The 25,181-nt window shown below is 32.7% G+C and overlaps 1 protein-coding gene across 1 annotated transcript; it reads right to left on the bottom strand.

The window, feature by feature from the left end:
• Window positions 1-2,431: 2,431 nt before the first annotated feature.
• LOC132755848 (fumarylacetoacetase-like) lies at window positions 2,432-14,330 on the bottom strand. Its single transcript, XM_060746778.1, has 10 exons — window positions 14,175-14,330; window positions 12,005-12,115; window positions 10,174-10,295; window positions 8,066-8,206; window positions 6,927-7,024; window positions 5,669-5,821; window positions 4,676-4,882; window positions 4,212-4,360; window positions 3,538-3,655; window positions 2,432-2,620 (listed from the first exon to the last, which is right to left on the bottom strand). The coding sequence occupies exons 1-10, from the start codon at window positions 14,253-14,255 to the stop codon at window positions 2,544-2,546; spliced, it is 1,257 nt and encodes a 418-aa protein (XP_060602761.1). The 5' UTR covers window positions 14,256-14,330; the 3' UTR covers window positions 2,432-2,543.
• Window positions 14,331-25,181: the final 10,851 nt, after the last annotated feature.

Raw genomic sequence — 25,181 nt, 5'->3', positions numbered from 1 at the left:
CCCCAAAATCAATAGGGGTCTTCTACCCAATATGGACAATCATCCTATGAAGTTTGAACATTGTGGGCCAAATGGAACTTAAGTTATGCTCCGGAAACCAAATTGCTAACGGACAAATTGCTAACGGACAGAAACTGTTTTCAGTATCAAGGTAATAGTGACCTTAACCTTTGACCTTTTGACCCCAAAATCAATAGGGATCTTCTACCCAATATGGAAAATCATTCTATGAAGTTTGAACATTGTGGGTCAAATGGGACTTAAGTTATGCTCGGAAACCAAATTGCTAACGGACGGACGGACGGACGCCAGGGGGTATAACATGCAGATGTTTCATGCTAAATATCTAAGCTCTAGCTCTTTGGGTTTTTAAAAGAAGAATTTTTAATTTTTTTCTTTCTGTTGCCATGGCAACCAGAGTTCTGCATGGAATTAAATTCTTTGAAAAATTTTTAAAGTCGACAACCAAAGGAACATTCCTGTGAAGTTTGGATGAAATTAGCTAAGTGGTTTATGAGGAGATGTGGTTTAAATTAAAAGTTACTAGACGCCAGACGAAAAGCATCACAGAAGCTCAACTTGTCACTTCCTGACAGATATGTTAATAAATCTGCTTTGATAAAATTTTTCCAAAAGGGTAGTAAGGGGAGGCCGGTGTGTCAGGGAAACATGGAAAACATAAACTAATTAATCAGTTGTCATAAATTGTTTATTAACGTATCACTTAACATAAGATTTTAAGATTATTATAAGAAAATACACACAACAAAAAAACATTACAATTTTGTTCATTAACAACACATGATTAGAGCACAAAATAAAGTTGTCTATCAAAAACATATGACTTACCATCCAACAATAGGAAAAGGAAAAGAAAAGAATATCTTTTAAAATCAAAATATGAAAAGATTTCCAATGTAATGTACAATATAGTTACTTGTTTAACATGATTGCTTCATTTTTCACCAGCAATAGAATAAAATTCTTTATTGCGAGCTGATAAGCAGCTTTACAGTATATCGCGACTACCTGCTAGATAGTGATGGTTTTAAAAACTTTTGTCGGAAGTGGGAAATTGACAAATCGTTTGACACTTTTCAAATTACAAGATTACGACAAAAGCTGAGGAATTCTGATTGAAAACGGATGCGTAGACTGGTCTCCTGCCAGTTCTACGGGGCCCATAATAGGACAGGGAACCAGAATAAACGGAAGCAGTGTATAAAAACAGAATGACAGTTTTAAAATGGAAAATGTAAAATAAAATCTGTAGATACAAACTTACTTTTTCCTTTATAGCTTCACTGTGCACTACATGGCACAAAAGATAAGTCAACCTGCTTTGCTTATTTTCCAAGCTGTAACTGTAAAGGTTTGATTGTACCTACGTTAATAGCTGGGAAAACCCAAAATATTCTTAATTCCGGAATAAGTCTATTGACAGGGGAAATAGTTACCTCCCCTGCCTTGATTTTTTTTTTCAGTTCATTTGACCTGATAATAAAATTTATTTGACCTCAATCAAAATTTTAATAACCAAATATTTCTTTGTAAGTTTGCTTAGATTGTGTTTATAAAAGAATGAAAGTGTATAAAAACATTACAGTTTATATGTCAAAGAAATACTGTTTTATGACTGACTATTTAAAGTACCTATCTAATAAATGAGATCATTCCATAAATCATTCAAGGCCTGTTTCCATGGCAACTATTTAAAACACTGTTACTGTGTAGATTCCATAAAGATCTTTTTGATATGCTGCTGTAACAAATAATTAAACCACCATAACTATGGAAATACAATCATTTCTTTTTACAATTTCCAAAACTTTTGTTGCTAAAATAGTAGGGTATACCTTTAATTAAATGAGATTCATATTTTTTCAATGGACTTTTGCTCAACATTTTCATACACATTTCCACCATGAGTTATCACATAATATCATGGTTACAATTGTAATCATTCAAAACTATATTGCTATGGAGATTCATAAATTTCTATGGTCTTTTACATAACATGTTCCCATGAATTACCTATTTCCATGCACTGTCATACATAATGTTCCTATAAATCAAATCTTTCCATAGAATCTGATGTTCATACACAATGTTTATACATATTAACTTTTTTCATTGAACTGTAAAACAAAGTGGTTCTGTAAAATATCTATTTCCATGGACTTTCATACATATTGTTCCATTTAATCAACTTTTCCATGGACTTTCATATAATGTTCCAATCAATTAACAATTTCCATGGACTTTCATATATAATATTCTAATCAATTTACTTTTTCCATGGACTTTCACATAAAATCTTCCTTTAAATTAACTTTTGCCATGGACTTTCATATATAATATTCTAATCAATAACTTTTTTTCCATGGACTTTCATACACTTTGTTCCAATGAATTATCATCATCAACACATCATATTTTCTGGAGATTCATTTTTTCAAACCATGTCACTGAATTAGTTAAAGAAAACCACATTGCTTTTGTCACCACTATTTCATAGTCTTACATACAATGTTCCATGGTTTTTATATAGGTGCAGCCGGTAGGACTTTGCCGGAACAGGTCCCGAATCCAACCCTGTAGCCATTCGCTTCACCATAGCCTGTAAAAATAGGATGAAAATTAAATTGCATACATCTTAAAGTTTGTGTCAATTTTGCAGTCTGTGTAATTACCTGCAACGTGGGGATTCAATCCCATCCATGATTCAGACCTTACTATTCACTAATCGAACCACTTACCATCTAATTGTTTACAAGAAATTATAAAGAAGCTGAAATAAGTTATTCAATAATTTTTATACATTAATAATGAAAGAGTTATTAAAATGTTTTTAATAATATACTATGTGAACTGCAATCCAGCGATTTTAGGACTTACAAATACCCTAACCATATGATCAAGGTTTTACTGATATTCAGGAATATACAAGTTTCAGAGTAATTCACTACAGGCCTATTTTTTAAATGACTTTATGTATTATGTATTCTTTTATAAAGGTGCAGTAGCGTTTTACACCATACAATTAATCCCCCCAAAAGATAGTCCCCTGTAAGCTTCCCACCACAAGATTGGTCCCAATAACCCTCCCAACAAAAAGATGTCCTACCATCCCTCCCCACGAAATCTCCACCATCCTATACCACAAGATGGGCCTCATTACTTTTACAGTTTTCCCCCACAAGATGGGCCTCTCCACCTTTCCCCATAAGATGAAAATGAACCCTGCCACATTGCCCAAAAATATGAGCCCCACAACCCTTTTCCCAAAATGTGAATTAAACATAGGTAAGACTTTTTTGCTATTAAGTTTATACAATTTTTTTCCGCTTGATTGTGTTGCAAGCTATACTTTTTAATTCTATTCCTGGAACAAACCACCAATACTAAGCAATGAATGTAAAGTTCCTTGCTCAAGGAAACAACGGGTAGCACCTGACAGGGTTTGAACCCATGTGGTCAGCAAGTCTGGCCCTTCAACCACTTGGCCACACCGCTATTTTTATGCTATTTACCAACCTGTCATGATGACCTCATCTCCGTCTTGCAGGAACTTTCTCGTCACGCCGTCACCAAGGTCAATAGGTTTGGTCCCTTTCCAACACAATTCTAACATACTACCATAGGAATCCTCTGTCTGTTAAATGTATGTGTATAATAAATGTAATATGTAGTTATAATATGTAATAAAATGTTGATTATATAACATCTTGTACCATTAATGTTTCCAACATTATATATGATAAAAGAATGGTATTTACCTGCTTAATTCTACCCATATATACAATATACATTCAACAAAACATTGTTTAAATTAAATATGCAATATTACTATTGAAAAAATAAAATATTTATACAAGAATGTTTGGCACTTCTTTTTTTAAAATAATAAAATAACTTTCTCTTGACAGGAAACATATTTATCTCCCCTGATATAAGTCCAGGTGGCTAGATATACATAGTTACCTCCCTTGACATAGATTCCAGTGACTAGGACATATTACACATTTACTGCCCTTGATGTAGTTCAATATTCCACACTTATCTCCCTGGATAAAGTTTAAGGTGGATTCCTATGATTCATATTACGCACTAACTTACTTTCCTTGATGTTTCTAATATGATCCTTTTCCAGATTTTTATCCTAATGAGTTTAATAGATATTTAAGGGATGATAAATATTGCAGACTTACCTCCCCTGATATTGTACCAGAGCCCATTAAGTCCCCTGGATTGATATTGCAGCCTGTAACAGTGTGATGGGCAAGTTGTTGTTTCATTGTCCAGTACATGTATTTAAAATTACTGCGGCATAAAGTTTTAGGGGTAGACAAACTGTCACCTGGGATAAACAATAATAGCTAAACAATACATTGAATGTTTTGAAAATTCCAAAATTTACTATCATTGAGTTCAAAGGTAACAATGTTTAAAAGCAAACAAACAAACATAAAATTTATTGACTGCCACCAGCCCATACCAACATGTACATTTCACAATATTAACAGTTCATGTGAGCATTATATTCAACAAATGATTATGAAACATATTCACTATGTATAGATAAGACTGAAATAAATAGCTTAGGCAATACAATTATCAAACAATTTCAATTTATCTGAATTAAAATATCAGAACCAGTCAAAGTTACACTTACATTTCAGAGATACTTCTAGATTGATGTCAAAATTAAAATCATCCTCGTGTGTAAGGTAAGGTAGAGGTTTTGGGTCTTGTTCCATGTTTTTCACAACAAAAGGCTTTAGAGCATCCATTGTAACCACCCATGGAGATACCGTTGTCCCAAAGTTTTTACCTAGGAATGGCCCAAGGGGCACATACTCCCATTTCTGTATATCTCTAGCTAGAAATTAAATATTCATGCATTGAAAAAAATCAACTTCATAAAAACTGCAGAGTAAAAAATATTTTAGGTTGGGTTTTACATTGGGCCAACATTTCAAAGATCATACAGTGACTTTCAAGCTTCACTGGTCAAGGAAGACGTCAGGTGCCACTCCTTGTATTATTTTAGGTCAAACAGGTAGAAACACTGATGCTCTGTAAACTAGCTGGATAGCTCCCTCACATGAAAGAATCAATTCAAAGTCCTTGGTGAGATTTGAGCACACAGCAGTGACAGGCAAGTGGATTAAAGGACTTTAATCACTCGGCCATGTAGGCCCCCTGCAGAGAGTGAAGGAGTGCAATGTACCTTACGTTTGAACATCACTGTATTTCTAAAACAGTGCAAGAAAACCATCACACAAGTTACAAGTACTAACACTTTTGTATTCTTCAATTATGTGAAGTAGAATAAAGTGAGTATGAAAAAGGAATGAAAAGAGAGCAACACGTCTAATAAATCAATTCATTTTCCAAGACATCAGGACTGTTTTAACAGCTTAATTATATAGCTAAATTTTAACAGTGTTCATTACAGCATGCACATTCACAATTCAGGACCCTGGATCATTTCAAAAGACTGGCAGATAAAATAACACTGGAATTTAACTACGAGCTCAACATAAAAGCAGAGATAAGGACATAATGTAACAGTTTCGAACTAACACCCTTAACCTGTTGGAACCGGAAGTGAGAAGCCTTTGCCACCAGAACCCCACTTTAAATACAAAGACACATATCGTACCTGACCAGTCATTCATTAAGACCATTCCAAATATATAATCTTCTGCCTTCTCTATGGGCACAGTTTCTCCTAGTTTGGTCGCTGGGCCGGTGAAGAATGCCATCTCAAGTTCAAAATCCAGTAATTTACAACTTGTAAATTGTGGTGGCTTAGCTGAAATAGATTGATGGACAATGAATCAAACTGCAGTTAGTGATTATAAGGTATAACAATTGCAAATTTCTGCCTAGCAGCATTCTATAAAACAATACAGTGGAACTCACAGCGATCTCAAATACAGTATTCACTTGGTTATAGGAATCACTTGCTAGGTGACCTGATTTTTTCCCTTCTTTATCTTGCCAAAATTCTTTGTTTATAGCGTACTTGCAGGCTGTCCAAAACCTTTTGACAAAAAATTAGGGCAATTTTTAGGGCAATATTTGAGAAATTTTAGGGCTAAAATAAGAAATTAAAGAGATGCTGGACAGCCTGTACTAGCTTATAGCATATCCACCAACCATTAACCACAGTTATCTACAGGGTTCCCACACTTTTCTTAGATTGAAATTCAAGGACTTTTCCAGGGCTTTCAAGGACTTTATCAGCACAATCCAAATTTTTTTGTCTCCCATTGGAGCACAGTCTGTTACCATATCCATGGTGACAGTGTTGCATCTAGAATTTCAAAATTATGGGGGATTGTCCCCCACTCAATTGAAAAATGTGGGGGATTTGAAAAAAATGTGGGGGACATACTTTTACCTTACAATATGACATACCGAAAAGAATTCATTTATTTTACGTTCAGGCATTTTTGACAGTTATTGTCCGCTCAAAACCGGAAGTAGAAAAAATAAAATATTGACGAATACTACAAAACACATGCGAGATGACTCAGTCGGCTGCTACACGCGATTTAGTACGTATTTTAGTCATAACCACGAGTGAAAACAAACATGGCTGAAGCGTTTAAGATACGATGAAGATAAACTGAATTAAGTTGAAAAGATCATCAGATGCGCGACTTGGCGCGCACTGACTTCATTAAAATGCGCGATCTGCATAAAAAGTGCGCAAATCGCGCAATCGCGCGGCCTAGATGCAACACTGTGGTGAATATGAATCTACACTGTGATTGGTTAATACTTACATGTGGTAAATACATCATTCATTATATCATTAATAACGTAATTATAGTTAGAGGTGAATTTCATATTTTGTGCTTGACGGAAAACCCTGAGCTGAAAACTTCCTATATAACAAAGTTTAAACTTACTATCATCAGGTCTAGTCTGGCCGTTTGGGCGCTGGATTGGTGTACCTGATACAACAACAGAAGAAGCCCTGCCATGGTAACCCACCGGGATATGTGTCCTGAAGTGAAAATGTACCATACATATAAACAGGCAAATTTGTTGATTTGGTATCCCCCCCCCCCACCATTATAATTACACAAAATCATTAGATTAAAGCTTCTTAGTATTAAATACATTGGAATACTAAGAAAAATGAATTCTAAATCTTTATTCCTAATGACCCAAAACCTTAAAAAAAAATGAGCTGTAAGTTTTGATTGAGATTAAAAAAGGATTGGATCACCACACCAAATACCATGTTCAAGTATATACTGGATAAAGCACTTGAATGATAAAATCATAAAATCACGCCTAAGCCCTTTTCTCCCAACGGAATCAACTTTAAAAGTTCTAATTCATTTCTACACACCGATTTCTATATACATGTAGTAATGAATGAAAAAATGAAAGAGTTGGCAATAAAAAAAAAAAATATTTAACTATTTTCTGATGATTTCTGCAAGCGCCTAGAGGTCCTGCTCCAATCTTGTATTGAGTTAAATCCCTAAGATTTTCAATAAGCTAACTCTGATAAAGACTGCAGGTAACCCCCCCCCTCCCCCACACCCCCCCCCCCCCTATGAACCTATATATCAATGTGTTAGTAGCTTTAAACGCCCAATAAGCCACCAAAATACTAAATTTTTATCATTTTTCAAACTCTTTTTATTTTTAGTGTCCTCTTCCAGAAAAAGTACTCCTTAGAAATATAGCTGAACCAGTTTTTGAATATTTACTTATAGGTCATTAGCATAGTTGTAGTGCTTCATTATTTTGTATGATAAGTCAAAATACCACTTTGTTTACATTTCACTACCTTTATGACAAATTCTTTCATATTCAGGGCAACAAACATCCAGTGCTAAGCATCTATTATGCTTTTATTAAGCTATTATCAAAATATTACTACATGTGAAAACACATGTTTGTCTCTTTAAAAATATTTTTCTTTTAAAACGGCCTTTTGGAAGTACTCTTTTTCAAATTTCACACGATAATTTGCTACAGATATATGCATGAAGCTTGATACGCTTTAAATAAATCAAAACTGGAAACTTACCAGTTGGGCATCAAAGCGTTATCTTTTCCACGGAACATCACCCCGACGTTAAAGGCGTGATTCTTCGATGAATAAAAGTCTGTATAATCTCCAATCTTGGCGGGCATGTGCATGACAGCTTCTGTCTGCGAGACAAATGCTCTGTAATATAGGAAAATTATAATTAGTTGATAAGTTTGTTAAGAGTTATTGCCCTTTGTTACATACACCCAGTATCTTGTGAAATGACAAAATACCTACTTCAGTCCAAATATTCTTGATACTGTTAAACAATTTCATCATTTGGTGTATTCATCATCTCCCACCCTGACTACTTTGTCTGTTTCATAGTTATACTATTGAGTGGTGTTAACAAAGTTAGTACAGTGAAATTTGAGAAAACCGGACGCTGAGAAAATCGGAACTCTCTAAATACCGGACGAATAATTCAGTCCCAAATTTTCCCTTCTTTAAACTATTGTATTAAACATTGACAATACCGGAATCTGTGAAAACCGAATATCGGACGGTTGAAAGGGGACTACAAAGTCAATTATATAGACAATTACCCTGACAATACCGGACGACGAAGGTGTGAATAACCTTGTGTACTTATCAATTGGTTGTGTCTAATACGCTAACTGACCGGTAACAGAACAATTATTGTCTGATTTGTTAATTATGTCTCTTTTCACAGTTTGATTTATTGAAAGGTATAGATGCTACCGTTTTATATAAATGCCAAAATGCACGAGGAATTGATAAGTTAAAATCAGTATGAATGAGTATTATTATACTGCGTTGCTTTTTGTATATTAATTTCCCAAAATGACAACGAATCGAAACGAAATTTATCATTTATCAGTTCTATCCCATGGCCTAAAATAATTTGACGAGAGCTGTCTATAAGTGACAAATTTAAATTAATTAAAGACAGTGAAACTTTGCCGAGACCTACTTTAAAAATCTTTATCTGACAAATATGGTATAGGCAATATTTACAATTGGGGCATTATTATAAACAAAGTAAACTATGTTCGTTAAATCATTATCCATTACCCAAACATATGCGGGTGTAATCGGACTTTGTCATTATGAGGTAACTGTTGTTTGTTTAAATCCAAAAATGTTTTGTATTTATATGCAATAATGGGACAAAAACAACGAGAACATTTTGTATAGTATTTTTATCATTTCTTTATTTGGCAATACATCCTTTGTAAGTCATTGCTCGGTTTATAGGATCCTGAACAGGTGAAGGGGGCATTGAGAATACCGGACCGCTGAGAAAACCGGACAAAACCCTCGGTCCGAAAGCCGCTCCTGTTTTCTCAACTTTCACTGTATCAAATTTGAGTACATGTTTGTTACAAGTGACAAGGTATGATTAGGACAAAATACATTTCACAAATAAAGTGAGCTTTAAATGATTATATTATAAACAAATATCTAAGCAGTCAAAAATTTTGTTTTTAATTGAAAATGGATCATATGCATTTTTTTTTTCTTTTTAAACACTTCATAATATTTTCTGGTAGGTTGAAAGCCTTATTGAAATTGTAGATGACATAATTACTACTTTCAAATTTCACTTCTGGATAAAAAAGCTCAGATACTCGTTTGGTTAAAATGGCTACTTTTGTAGATTAAAATATCTTCTCTTCTGCAAGCTATTTCTTCTAATGAAGAACCAAGGCTTATCTGCATTAAAACAATTAACATGAGATGCACAAATCTCTTGTTAACCAAGACCGTACATGTCTAAATCCTGTATACAGCGACTGTTTGTAGAACCGTTAAATAGTTGGTTAGAAAATGTGCCGATACCTGCACAGTGCCGATACCTGCACAGTGCCGATACCTGCACAGAATCGGTTAGCAATTTATACATACCCACAGTTACCAGAAATAAATAATTTTCAGATACTCAAACAATAATTGCTAATTGAAACCGAATAGCCCTAATAATTGGAGAAATAACTTAATGAATAAGACATCCAATTAAGGTAGATTATGACTGTGTCATAGAAAGCCCGCTTAGCAAATTTCATTGTGTCATTCGTGTAATTATTGCTATTATTGGTAACACTGCTACTAAGCATTAAGTTTGCCTTAGCCCCAAGTCTTACCTTTGCCTGAGTGCAGCATTATCCCGGAGTATGGGCTCATTAGCTGACAACATCTTCTGTATGGTTTCTCTAGCCTCCGTCCAGGCTGCACGACCCAATCCCATTAAGGCATTTAAAGTGCTCTGAAGTTTAAACAATATAAACTTTCCTTCAACTTTTTTCATTTCAGACTATTGAGAAACAAAAAATAATATAGAGTCATGCTGTAGTGAGTATTCTTTGACCTATAATTATGACAGATAAGACATGTCTTAAGTTCTTAATTAATACCTGAATTAGCTAACAAGAAATAAAGTTGCATTTTAAATTATTAAAACCCAACTTAAATGTAAGTGTTCAACCTTAGCAAATGCATCTAAGGCAAGTTAATTTCACTATATAATAAAAGAAAACAACTTAACCAGGGCTTTTTTTACGGGCTGGGGAAGCAGCCATTTCCCTTATTTTGGGAGCTCAATGGACTCATAAAAATGTGACAAGGCAATAGGGCTGTGCATTGCCATTTTTTTCTGTCACGATACATATCACGATACATGTTTTTCAAAAGGATGCGATTCACGATATGTATTGCATACTTTGAAGAAATGCGATGCATATTGCAATACTTATGTTGCGATGCGATATGTATCACAATACTGACTTTTAGACTTAGTACATTAAATAATGCCATTTGTTTACAGCATAATTACGAATATAATATAAAACTATTACAATAACAAAAACAATAAACTCTTTAACTTGTTGTTATAACTTGGTTTTCGATTTTGATCTTTCAGCAATTTACTTTTCTGATTACTTAATGAGTAAAGGTATTGTTAATTATACCATAACAGCAAATTAATATCTACTATTCTAACAATAAAGTCCTCTACTGTAATTATGGCAGTTTGACAATAGTAGTCTTACAATACAACACTGAAAATTTTTTTTGTGAAAAAATAGTAACAAGTGATTTACAATTAGCTCAACAACTGTGAAAATAACAGTTTATCAGTTACACTATCATTTTTCTCGAAAGATTTGTGCTCGACCCCAGTGTATTTTATTTTGAGTTTGCAAATTTTGCAAACACTCCACGTCCGGTCTTCCACATTATACAACACTGTCTGATGGTTCCCCAAAAACTACAATGTTCCCAAAACTCTTGAATTATATGACCAGGGAGAATTAGCTATAGTTTCGCCTTCTAAATATTTTGCAGTCTACATATTTTCTGTTTGTTTGTTTTGGGTTTTTTTACGGGATAATGATGTCAACGGAAATGAAAGTATAAATATGTGACGAATATCATATGGGAATGTTGTCATCATCACTATTTTAAATTACAAATGTTTGTAGGTTGTTTTTCTTGAAAACGCATAGATCTCTTATTATTTTTTTATTATAAACAAGTTCAAAGAACACCACCTCGTTTATATGGAATTGATAAAACTTGGTTAGTTACCGTTAAACGATTGCGGACATGGGGAAACGAGATGACAACGATGATATGATAATAGTCGCGCTTGTTCATTGTTTTTATCTGAGCTATTTTTCTTTCTTTAGTCTTTCAAAAAATACATTTGTCCTTATATTCCTGGAAAATATTGTTAGTGTATTGCAATATTTCCCGCTATATCGATACATCGGGAGGTGAAATATGTATTGTATCGCAATAAATTGTAATTTTTAATTTCATTACGATGCATACATCAGGACAAGGCAGATCGCGATGCATCAATGAATCGTTACACCTCTACAAGGCAAGAAAATGAGAAAAGGAAAAGATTTTCAACAGCTAAATAAATGACACATAATTTTTCATAACAAAGAAATATTCATTATTACTTACTTCCTCAAAAACATTTTGCTGGCTAGCCAGTACTGGTCCTTCAAACAATGTTTTAACAACACTAAGGTCAAGAATTTGGTCTCCAATTGCGACACCAATGCGGGGCTTTGGCTGGAAAAAAAACCAACAATAACAATGATTATATAAGTTCAACAAATTAGTAATGTTAGGTCCATAAAATCAGTATATTTGACAAAGTATGTAAAGGCAAATGACAGCAAGAGCCAAAACATCTTGTTCAATGGCTAAATATTTCATATTTCATGGAAGTGGTGGGATGGTCGAGTGGCATGGCATGGAAGCGGCAGCATGGCTGAGTCATAAACGCGCCAGACTAGTAATCTAATGATCCCTAGCTACATGGGTTAAAACCCCGTCTGGGGCAAGTTGTTCTTTCCTTGAGCAAGAAACTTTACACTCATAGCTAAGGACAGGTTGGTTCCAGGAACAGATTTGAAAGTGTGCTTATAAGCTTACAGCTTCCTACATAATTGAACTAAAATAAATTCTGTATAAACCAAATATTTCATAAATAAATGACTTTGTATCACATTGATACAAAAGTAAAGAAATTCAGGCTTAGATCAACTTAGGGACTAGACTAAAAGCCCACACTCAACACGCTCAAAGTTTAAGGGGTTTTTTTAGCTGATGTTTAAATAATTTTGCATGTTTACAGTTAATTCTTTTCATAGACTTCTATCCAAGGGAATTCTTACTGTATCATTTACAATTGTACAACATTTTGATACTATATACTGTCATACAATTGAGTAGGTTGATTGCTGCATCAAGCTTTCCCCAGTTAAATACCAATTGTATAACTTGTATATATAAATAACTGTGATGTAAAAATTAGCGAAAATGTTATGTCAATTCAGTAGGGCTGTCAATGATGGACAATTTTGTATCGATACATCAATAGCTGAATATCAACCAAATAGCACTACATATACATCTAAGTCAATAGCTTGTTCACTTGAATATGTGTTCTAAACGGTTATCATGGTGTATGCAAGCATGTTTTAAACCTCACAAACACAGAAGAATGTTTTCTTCTCATCATATCTCACAGACAACTGAGAATTCAATGCAGAGTTTAAACTAGGCAAGAAAATGGGAGAAAAGTGAATTTCACTTTAATCAAAGTGGATTGATTAATCAAAGTTGATTGATATTTTCACATGACATGAATGAATGGATTTTAAAGTTTACCTACAATTATATGATTATACAGCCTTACAATTCGGCATGCTCACTCCTATAATATGTTTAAACTGGAACTTTTGTTCTCAACTTCTGCCTGGCCTGTTGCATCAAAACAATTCCAATAAGCATGAGGATAATTAATTTGGTAACTTATTTCAATAATTTTTAGTTGTTTTGTGCTGACATTTTATTTTATTAATATTTAAGTATTTGGACATTTTTTTGTGCATTTAAGCAAATACATGTACGCAGCTTATCTGGAGATCTATATTAAATGACAGCCATATTAGCAAAAATATTTAGTGTCCATCTTGTAATAGGAAAGTCTAGAGCTCAAAACACAATGCCGGAGGATTTTTCAGGTTCACAAGACTGGTAAAGCACTACATGTACCTGCAAAAAAAGACCGAATGTTTGAATGGGGAGACATGGACTGCAACCATCTACAGGAAGCCAAAAAAAAAGAAAGTTTACCAGACCAGACAGTATATTAGTATGTGTACCATAGTGTCAAACATTGCTATCTTCAAGTCTGAACTTTCAACACTGAACATTGTACTTATATAGAAATAACAGATTCAGGGAATAGAATAAGCATCTTCTCATATACATGTTATATCATGCTCCATCACTTGTTTCATTTCTCACTCAAATGACAGATTTTATATCATGCATTTTTTTTTGAGGGTGTGAACACGAGACTGATTTTGATTGGATAAAAAATGACCTTGACAAAACTACATACTATTTTTGTTTCTCATTAAAACAAAATTGAATATTTAAATTTTCTACAACATTTGATGCATTAAACAAAAAAGATATTTAAAAGCGTATTAAGGAAATGAAAACCTGAAAAATATGCCCTAATATTAAATAAGTAACATATTTTCGCGATGCCGCATAAGGCTAGAAAAATTATCGCAAGATCTTGAATAAAGTACGGAATGTCATGCTAACTTACGTTACTAGTCGTTGAGAACACACCATATGGAAGGTTCTGGATTGGGAAATGACTTTCTGGTGTCACGTTAATAAACGACATTTTCAATTTTCTTGTGAGATTTTTTTACAAATATTCAGGTTGGAAAAGGATCCGTCAGACGCCGTACCTCAAACAATGCGGGATATCTGCAATTGTAGGTTACACATCACTATGTCATTCCCTTCTTCATAAATTATGTTTCTATTTTGAAAAATGGCAACAGGCGAGTTGTTGATTATTTAATAATTTATGTGTGCCTATGAATGGCAAGATAAATTAAAAGATTTTCCCTATTTTTCTTAAACAATTTTAGCATATAAAAATTTGAACCACATAACTTTCCGCTAAAATATGCTGTCAATCATTTCATAAACAATTATTAAGTGATTGAATGCTAAGACAAATTCATGCTCCATTTTTGACTGTTTAGATAATAAACAATTTAGATAAGAGGTAATTAGGTTGTGAAAATTCTCACTAGACTATAAAGTGTTCTGTTTTGAATACATATACATGCTGTATATAGCTTTATATTACTTTAAGCTCATCCATTTTTATCTCTAACTGTCCTTGTCTTACTATTTTAATATAAACATTAATCTTCAGAATATGTGGCCCGTTTTATAAATCTGTTTTCAACAAGTAACTGGATTGCAGGCTTTATATCTATGAATTTAAGAATATATTAATACATCTTACATGTATTTATTTACCCAAATCTTTTTCTGGCTTATGGCAAACATTTTTTTTTATTGGAGATCATTTGATGCTGTTCATGGAATGACGCATTGCATTGGAGATGTCACCATCACACAAATTCTCAATTGTATCATTATAGAAAGAAATACAATGTACAGCTATAATCTATTGGAACACGACTACCCAACACTACATCCTAATTCAAATTACAATCTGGTATACAATAAACTAGCTATTAACATTTATGAATAGTCAACACTACAACCTAAGAACTACATTCTGATCAACATTACCACCGGTCATCACTACAGCCTAATCAAAACTACAGCTTGATCAATTGTACTAACAGATCAACGCTTTAAGTATTACATGTTAAAATGTCTACTGCCTGATAACACTTTTAAGAAGACCAGCCAAATTGCATTGTCAACACAACAACTTATTTAACTGTACAACCAGATCAGCAATACTGTTACATATTCAACTGCACTGCCTAGTCGACATAACATATTGATCAAAACTACAATCAGACAACTATAACAGCATAATCAGCACTTTAAGATGAGCAACTCTATAAAGTTAACAGAATTACAACTTGTTCAACCCAATTAGCAGATTAGCCTTTTAAACACAAAAGCCTTTTACGCTACACCACAGCCTTATGTATAATATAATAGCTTGTACAAAACTACAGCCTGTTCAACATTACATCATGCTTGAAACACTACATAATGCTCAACACAATAGCCTATTCAGTATTACAATCTTGATCAATACTTCGACCTGATCAGCACCACTTACTTGATAACCAAACTAGTCAACTGTTCTGTCTTCCAAACAATACAACCTGAAAAACATTACAACCCCATCAACATTAATATAAGGTAAGAACAGAATATGTTCCAACATGATCAGCACTACTGGCTGTTCGACACAACATTCTGAATTCACTACTGCCCGGTCAAGACAGCACTAAAGCCAAATAAACTACATGTATGTACAACTTGATCAACCGTACAACCTAAACAATAATACAGTATTTCCAGCACTACAATCTGACAAATTTGGTTACATTTTTGATAATTTTTTCACGACATTACATATCTATCTTTGAATTGTAAATTTATTAAAACACGCACTTTAATAACGGATGTAGCAAAATTAAAGCGGCATCGTATTAAAGGCCCCAGAGCTTGATTGTTCTGTTGAGACGCCCTGACATCTGCTTTAACAATCTTGTCTTTGTTATATAAAGTTACATACATAAAGAATCCTTCTGGCATTTTTTGACGAAAATCAAATGAAAAATACAACCTCTAGACTGTATAACCAGGTATTTCTCTGATTAACCCTAGTATTTGACCGGTATTCGAATTCATCCGAGGGACCTTTAATATAATCATTATTGCAAAGTTTGACAAAGATCCAATCAAAATTTTGCTAGAAGGAAGAATGGACTTTTTCCAGTGATTACAGTTTTGTGCAAATTGGCTCTCTGACTATCATTTACTTCACGCTGATATTACATATTCACTGTTTGACCCAGGTTTACACAAAAGAACACGATGGCGGTGGTGGTATTGGTTTTCACTGCGGACCACGGCAGTAAGCTACATTTCAATTTACCAGAGCACAGTTCAGCCACCGCACCGTTCCTTGGCAAGCTGTCAAGCAGTTTACCAGTTCTGGTTGCCTTATTTTCGCAAGGAACTGACACGTACTTCTGTACATGCCAGTGCAGAGGTGCAGTGTGAATAGGGAACGTGTTACAGTATCGCGTTTTTCGATTACAGTATAGAATTTTCAGGATGGAGAATTATTTGTGGGGAAGACAGGTAGGCGATTTTTATTGCGGACCACACTACAACTAGTTTAATTTCTAAATGATGTTTTTGTGCTTTACTTGTAAGAAACTGAGCATGGTATTTAGTCATTTATTTCTTCAGACCCTGCATGGCAGTTTATCTCTATATTATCTCAAAATGCAGGGCTGGAAATCAAAACTGCGTCGTATCCTACAAAACGTAAACAAACGCCTGCATCTTGGAATGAAAAAGGTATGTTTTTGTTTATTACTCTTTTTGTTGTAAATGACTGTAAACCAGCTATATGTATTAACACTCTCCACTATTTTCCACTTCGTTCGGTATATGTTGCTTGCACAACTGTTTTGGCAAACAAAAGTTATAGCGAACTTGCAACTCGAAGCGGGCAAGAATTTTTATGAAGTTTTGTGGATACGACACAGTTCATATTGCATTATCATCAAATATGGTACGACGCAGATGTATTTCTTAAGCAGTCTTTTTAACAGGGATAATTTTGCCAATAATTCATTTTACCGAATAATTACTTGCGCTTGATAAAAAAAACCTTATTGTTCACGGTTTATAGCAATGTGCTGTTGCTTTAAAATATTTAGAATACGCTGTTTCATTTCCAATATAACATTTAATTTGAAAGTTTACATTGCGAAAGCTACGTTTCAGATAAGCATGAACATGTTTATTAAGTTATCATAATATCTTAATTAATATTATCACTATATATTTTGGGATGAATACAGTCACAAAATTCATTTTGGCTAAATTTTGGCAAATGTTGCTCCTGCAGAGAACCGTCGACATTTTGAAGCTAGCTCGATCAGTTTTCTACAATGAAGAATCAAAAGTCCACGATGAAGTTCGAATTCACAACAGTTCTTGGCAAGTGATTTGAAGTCGGTTAACATAAACATCCCGGCCTCGGTCAGACACACACATGTCTGAATTGTTTTTTGTTGTTTTTTTTTTCATGTCAGCTGTACAAATAAGCATTTTATTAAATAAACTTCTGGTATGAAGTTTTAAGATTACAAATATTTGAATAATTATAAAGAGAATAGCATTTAAATGCCTTGTTTAGATGAAATATTTCCTTACTCTCTAAGATCACTTTTTACTTTGATATTTACATTTCAAAAATAGTATATGTCGGTGGTAGAAAAAATTCAATGCAATCAGTGGGTGATTCTCATTGAAATCATTTTCTGAAAACCTTTGTTTTATGTGTTAGGCAATTCATTATCATAGAAAATTCACACTTTAATATCAATGCTCAGATTTAAGGTATATAAATATGCAATGTCTTGAGTCTATGCATGGTGTCTTGAGTCTATGGAAAACTCAACGCGATATGTCTCATTCCGGCTTTAATTGCAAAACGGACACCAACTTTACAAAATAATTTGTTGTTTTATCATTTATAGCTTGATTTTAAACATTTAAAGATTATTATGGAGCAGGATGAACCTGTGTTGCAAATATCAAATTAATTTTCATAAAATTCATTCCGTTTGTTCTCATCGACGATAAGGAAACGCAATGCGTCAAAATCAGCAGTCAAGTACTTAAAATGACTGAATGAAACGCATACCTTACTTGCAAAAACATATTATAGTTTAATCACTTATAATATGACTTAAAAAATTAATGTTCATTGAAGAGAGGAATAATACTTTTATTTCAATTACTGATTTAAGTTTCAAATAATAAAGCTTTTTTGTTCTCACCGATTATAAAGAAAATGAATACAAACACTCGGCGCGTACACGACATAAGTTATAAAGGAATTGTCGGGAATTGTTGTTCATAGTAACAAAGGTTGGCATATAATTTGCACATACCTATCTTCTGATAGCAAGATTTTTTTTCTCGAAATTTGTAATTTTATCTTTTTTAAACAAAGATCATTCCGGGTTGATACAGGGTTCACGTTACCCTGGAATATTGACATTTTGTATCATAAAAGTACAAATTGAAAAATTAACCACCCTATTAGTTACGAATTCACGAGAACAAGTTTACAAGCATGCTTAGGCAACACTAGAACAAGTTGTCATATGGGTGTACGTGTTTCCATGTATTCTGCATTTGATACACCTTTTTTTTTGGAATTTGACAGGTGCTTAAAAGCGACCGAAAAATGAAGCCTTAATAGAATTTTCATTACATTTTTACCGTTTTTGGGAAACCAATGAGTGACCTCTGCTATTGACTTAAGTTGCATACAAGATCGCTTGTGTGTATTCATAATGATTAAAAGAATCGCAAAAACGAAATGTTGTTGGACGTTTCTAGCCTCTTCGGCACATAATTTAATAGCAAAACAATATATATGAAAATACAACTGCGTCGTATAATATTTTCTTTTCAACTGCGTCGTATCATTTCGTACAAATCATTATTTTCTTTCAAAATAAACATTTCTTTTTAATAGAATTTTAAATAAATGACGTAAAATTATATTTTGAAATTCATGGTTAATTCTAAAATGAGTATATATTTGATTTGAATGATAAAACGGTGGATAAAGCAAATAAGAACTGCGTCGTATCAACAAAAATCCATAAAAATTCTTGCCCGCTTTTTGTTGCAAGTTCGCTATAACTTTGCAAGCAACATATACCGAACGAAGCGGAAAATAGTGGAGCATGTTAATAGATATATCTGGTTTTCAGTCATTTCCAACACAAACAGTAATAAGCAAAACCATACCATTTTCGTTCCAAGATGGCGGGGTTTGTATACGTTTTGTAGGATACGACGCAGTTTTGATTCTCAGCCCTAAATGTGCTGATTTGAAAGATTGAAAATTTGAATCGAGAGACCAACGCATTTTCTCCCATTCGACATTATTTAAGCATTCCTACAAAAGTAAATCTACCAAACGTTAGTCGATTGTGTTTAGAAACGTTTGTAAAAGTAAATGACCAGTTAAATTGAACCTATTTTCCTGTTCGTGAAATACGTTTGAAAAAATAAACAATGTTACAGTATAGAGCCAGGTGAATTGTGCAGGGTTACAGCGTAAATCTAGCGATTTTTATCGGATTTTGTTACAGTTTATACCCAGATTACGGTTACAGTTTAGATACTTGCCAAATTTCAAATAAAGTTCGTGCATACATTATTTTTATGAAATAACCAATATCTTTCTATTTAATTAATATATATACTTGAAGGTTGAATTACGTTTTTCTTCAGCAGAAATGTTATAGTTTACTAATTTCCTTATTTCAAATACTTATATACAGATTAAGACATTTTGCAGAATAAGCTAGTAATGTCCTATGTAGGACAGTTTTCACAACAACGACAACAACGGTAACTGTTATCAAATTGTATAGAGAGAAGAAAGATTGTTACTTGATTCCATTACACATTATAATGCCTTTTAGTAACACAATAGACAAAAACCGATTCCTTAAAGAAAGTCCAACACGGGAAGATAAAAATGTTGCAGGCTCGATTTGATTGAGCCTGTTCATGGATGGAAGTGGTAACTGCAAGCTACCGTCCACATCTCCTAGCACCGGCTTGAGCAGAATTCAACATTTAACATGAACTGTTAAACTTTAAATTGTTTTTAAACATCTGTTACAGTACATGTGTTCATATGGCGGTTTTCAAACCTTCAATGTGACACGATAGTGCCATTCAATGTAAAGCGGCATATTATCCACCAGGTTAGAAATTGAGTGTTCCCTAAACGAGAATACAATGTGTGAAACTAAATAAAATTGAATTTTGGAAGGGGGTCGGAGGTTATGAAGCTTGCATACCACAGATAAGCTGTCAAAAGACACAATTAAAACGCAGGAAGCATACCCTAAGGGTGATTAAACAGTATTCAAGTGGAAAAACTGCAACATCAAAACTTATTTCATATTGGAATTTCCATCCTCAGTAATGTATTTTGTAAGTACAATGTATACAAAAAGGGTTTGTCACTTCCGGTTTTCTTGTACTAAAAACTATCCTTCGGTGCATCTATTTAGAGCACTACAGATGCGTATCATAAAACATATACTATCATATTTGATATGTAAATATTGAATTCTGCTCAAACAATACACATAATCTTCATCGCAAAGTAGTTGGCATAATAAAGGAACTCGATAAAAATATCATACTTAGGAAAAACAATCAATTTTATCAAAATAGACAAATATTGTTTACCAAAGAGGATTAGAAAATCATTTAAATATAATTAATTCTTATTGTCAGATTTTTAGCATATGCCTCACGATTCATGATAATTTTCACGAAAATTTTAAAATGTATTTAAAGATATTCTATGCTCAAATTTCATATTTGAAAATATTTATAATTGCTACACAGTCTATTTGTAAATATAGAATAAACATGTTTAAACTTCACACAAAGTAGATATGTTGTGTTTAAAATTCTACACACTATAGGTAGTTACAATATGAATATACAGTGTTATTAAAAAAACAAAACAAAAAAACAAAAAACTGGCAGTTTTTAAAGAAAAGACCAATTTTACATGACCTTTAATAGGGAACACAACTTCCAATACATAATTTATTCTTTCTTTTATTCAAATTGGAATATTTGGTAAGAATTGTATAGCTTTCAATAAATTTCTGTGATAAAAATATTTTACGCTAGGATGAGCATAGTAAAAATATTGTGAAGTGAATAAAAAAGAAGTAATTTTAACACTGTAAACGTCACTTACAGACAACGTAAATTACCAAAAAGAGGTCAAAATATACAAAAAGCCCTCAGTGAATTAGTTCGCAGTAGAATTCTGGTGATTAAACACTGTAAAATTAGTCAAAAACGGCACATTACATGTAAATTATAACTTGAATATCTTGAATCTTTTTACTTTTCTTTAAACCTTAGTACATTTTATTAAGATTAATTTTCTTGAAATATTTTGAACAATGCAGCTTAAATATATGCAACCGTTTTTTTTTTACTTCAAATGATTCTCTCTCTTTCGATTCCTATTACATTGACAGTAATTACACTACTAAATGATGTTGATATTTACAACTAGCTCTTAGACTTGCAACATGTTCTGAACATTGTCATCATATTCATATTGCTTTTTCTAAAAAGATTAATTTATATATTTCTTCACATGTACATGCAAACAACACAGAAATCAATCAATCTACGTAGATATTTGGGAAAATTTTAAACGTTGAAAAAATGATTTAAATTACCTCAAACTTATATACAAGTAGATTTAAATACAAACAATACAAATCATGATTTAAAAGTTATAGATTCAAAAAATGAGTATAAAGATCTATATAAAGACGGAACTCAATCGAAAACAGAGATAAATTACTAAAAAAATAATTTCAAAACATGCACAATCCTAACTCAGTAATGTTTGATCAACATTTAACAATTTTTGTGCAATAGAAAAAAATTGTGTGAAACCAATCGTAATTGACAAATGATTTGGGCTCGTCCCAACTTTTGAAGCCGGAACAGGAAACCTTTACCGCGCACGCGCGTTGAACCGAAAGTTCATTGATCAATACTGAAGTTTTATCGGAAGAATTAGCGTAAGTGTAGTTTTAAATTTCATTTTGTTTGCTTTATTTTATAAACGTTTTATGAAACTGACTTAAGACTTGACTTAGCATGATCGTTTATCAAAACCTCAAGGCATAGACTACTTCAAAAGGTGCAACATTAATTTCCTGGAATGTTTTATTTTTCTTTCTTTAAAAAAAAATATATATGTTTTTCATTTGATATATCAGGTGATTTTTAAAGAACAATACAATTAAAAGTCTTGAAATAAATATTGATAACACTTATTTTTGTACATAACTTGTTGAAATATACTAAAAGTAAAATATTTATTATATACTTATAAATGAAATATTGAGAAATATTGATGAAATAAAATGCGTATTTTCATTTTCCGTATTTTCACTGTAAAAATTTATTTTTCACTGCAGTGAAACATATTTTCCGTATTTTCACTGGTGTCTTGCTGGACTACTTTCTTTTAAATTCTGCAAGTACACAAAATTTAAGGGAAAATCTTTCAAATTTTAATATCAAAAAGGAGAAAAATGTATATAATAAACAGAAAATTCAAGTTTTTCTATAAATACATGATTTATTTTCATCTTGTGGCATGAAAATTACCATATTTCACTCGTAGCTACCGCCACTCATGAAATATTTATTTTCATACCACTCAATGAAAATAAATCATGTATTTATAGAAAAAACTTGAATATCCTCTATACAGTCGACATTGTATTAAGAGACCACTCAAGGGACTGCCAAAAAGTGGTCTCTTAATAAAGTGGTCTCTCAATAGAATTCTGGAAACTTCGAGACTTTTTATTACAAGTCATAGATATAATAACAGCTTTTTTATAAAAAACAAATAATGTACAATATTATATATGTATTACAGTTTTATAATTACATTTATGCCTTTGTTTTTAAAAAAAGTCATCAAATAGAGGATATTTGTTTGTTTTGCATGTAAGATTGAAATATAATTTCACTGAGTGAACACCAGATGCAATATTTTCACGAGTGGCGTAGCCACGAGTGAAAATATAATAGCTGGTGTTCACGAATGAAATATATTTCAATCTTATATGTAAAACAAATAAATTTTCTTTTTATTTTATGCTTTTTAAGTGATTTTAAGTATTTTTTTACTGATTTTGCCGCGTAACGTCGCACATTCTCCTTTGTGACGTCATTATATCATGACGTCACATCATCAGTTTTGAAATCTAGTTCCGTTAAATTTCTCTAATTTTGTTAAAATTCTAACATGATGTATGATGACATTGACTTTCTTTTTCTAAAGAAGCAAAATTTACGTATGACGGCATTTATTGCTGCCTGTTATTCCATTTATTTATGATTTTCTGTTCATCCGCATTCAGATATAGTCCGGCTACAGTGAAAATTATATTTTATAAATTTCACTAGTGGTTTATCAGAATATAATCATCTGATATATTACAATAAAACACTGGAAAGCATGAAATAATATTGTTTGTTTTTGTTTTTTAGTAGAAATTTGTGTACAAATGTGATCTACGCTCATAATATTGTCAACAGGTCATTTTGACCATGAAACAAAGCATATTGTCTTATATTTTAATATGTTCAAACAAATCTCCTGCTGAACACACTTAAGAATCATCAGCCCAGAGCTCCAGATAATTTTTATGCGATGAGTTTTAAACTTCTTGATTTTTTCAACAATTTGTTTTCACACTACCCCGATTTCAAATTCAATATCTAGGTTTTTTTGTCGAAGGGTCATATTTAATGGGATACTACATGTATTTTATAAAGCATCTGATGAGCACCTACACCATCAGCAATGAAAGGCTCGGTTCTGTAATGTTTAGTCCACTACGTTTCACGATTTTATTTCGACTACAATCGATGACATTTGCTATTTACTCAGACTCAATTCCATGCACGATTTCCTCATACAATTTATCCGGTCTTATTAGTTGTCTGTCTTTTTTTGCTCGATCCGACGTCATTTTAGATAAGGGAAGTCACTCTGAGCACATGACAAAACTATGCAAATGCGGTGTTGTGATACGTTATTGCTCTGACAAAATATGTCACAATAAATATTACGATCGGAAAATTCGATTTTGAAACGATTGCAATTGTTATTCATTTCGTTTTTAAACGGCAATTATTTGTGACCAATGACCATGAAAAATATTTGTTTGTTTGCGTGTACACATCTAACCTACTCGCTAATTACACAGGTGAGAATGCCCGCCGGGACGACTGTTTGTCACGGCCGTTTAATAGATACTTTAACACTTAATTTTGTACATTTGGGCCGACATTTAGTGGCCGCTGGCCGCGATATAAAATAGTCGTTTAATGGAATTAAATTAAATAGTAAAAATCATCGGGAGGGATTTTATGCGGCCGCTTAATAAAAAAGTCGCCTAATAAAGGTGGACGCAAGTACGATGCCGACTGTATATTAAAACGTTTTTTTTAAAATTTAGAACGTCTATTCATATCTTTACGTTCATGACGTGACACGGAATTTTTAAAAAAATGTTTATAACAATGTACCACGGTGACAGTTTATTGTAGTGCTACGCGAAAAAACGTTTTTGTAGAATGTAAGGCACTAGATCTACAGTCAGATTTACAATAGGGATATTTAATATACATTTAATATACTAAACAACGATTCGAATATTGTTGAAGCTTTATCAGGATACTTAACAGGTATAGTGTACTTCTAGTTTTTTTTCTTTTTGTAGAAATTTAGAATGTATTAAAAAAAGTCTATGGTACTTAGTAATATTTCAGGAACATTATACCATATATTTTGGATTAAAATATAAAACATGAACATAACACAGATTTAAACCAACAAAGGTCACTTTATTATAAATTTGATAGAAGGAAGTAGTTCAATAAAAAGAATAACCATTACGGATGGGACATA

Source organism: Ruditapes philippinarum, unplaced genomic scaffold, assembly GCF_026571515.1.
Source record: "Ruditapes philippinarum isolate M1 unplaced genomic scaffold, ASM2657151v2 ctg608_1_1_1_1, whole genome shotgun sequence".
Lineage (NCBI taxonomy): Eukaryota > Metazoa > Mollusca > Bivalvia > Venerida > Veneridae > Ruditapes > Ruditapes philippinarum.
The sequence above is the reverse complement of the archived record's forward strand: the minus strand, read 5'-3'. Positions and strand labels throughout refer to the sequence as shown.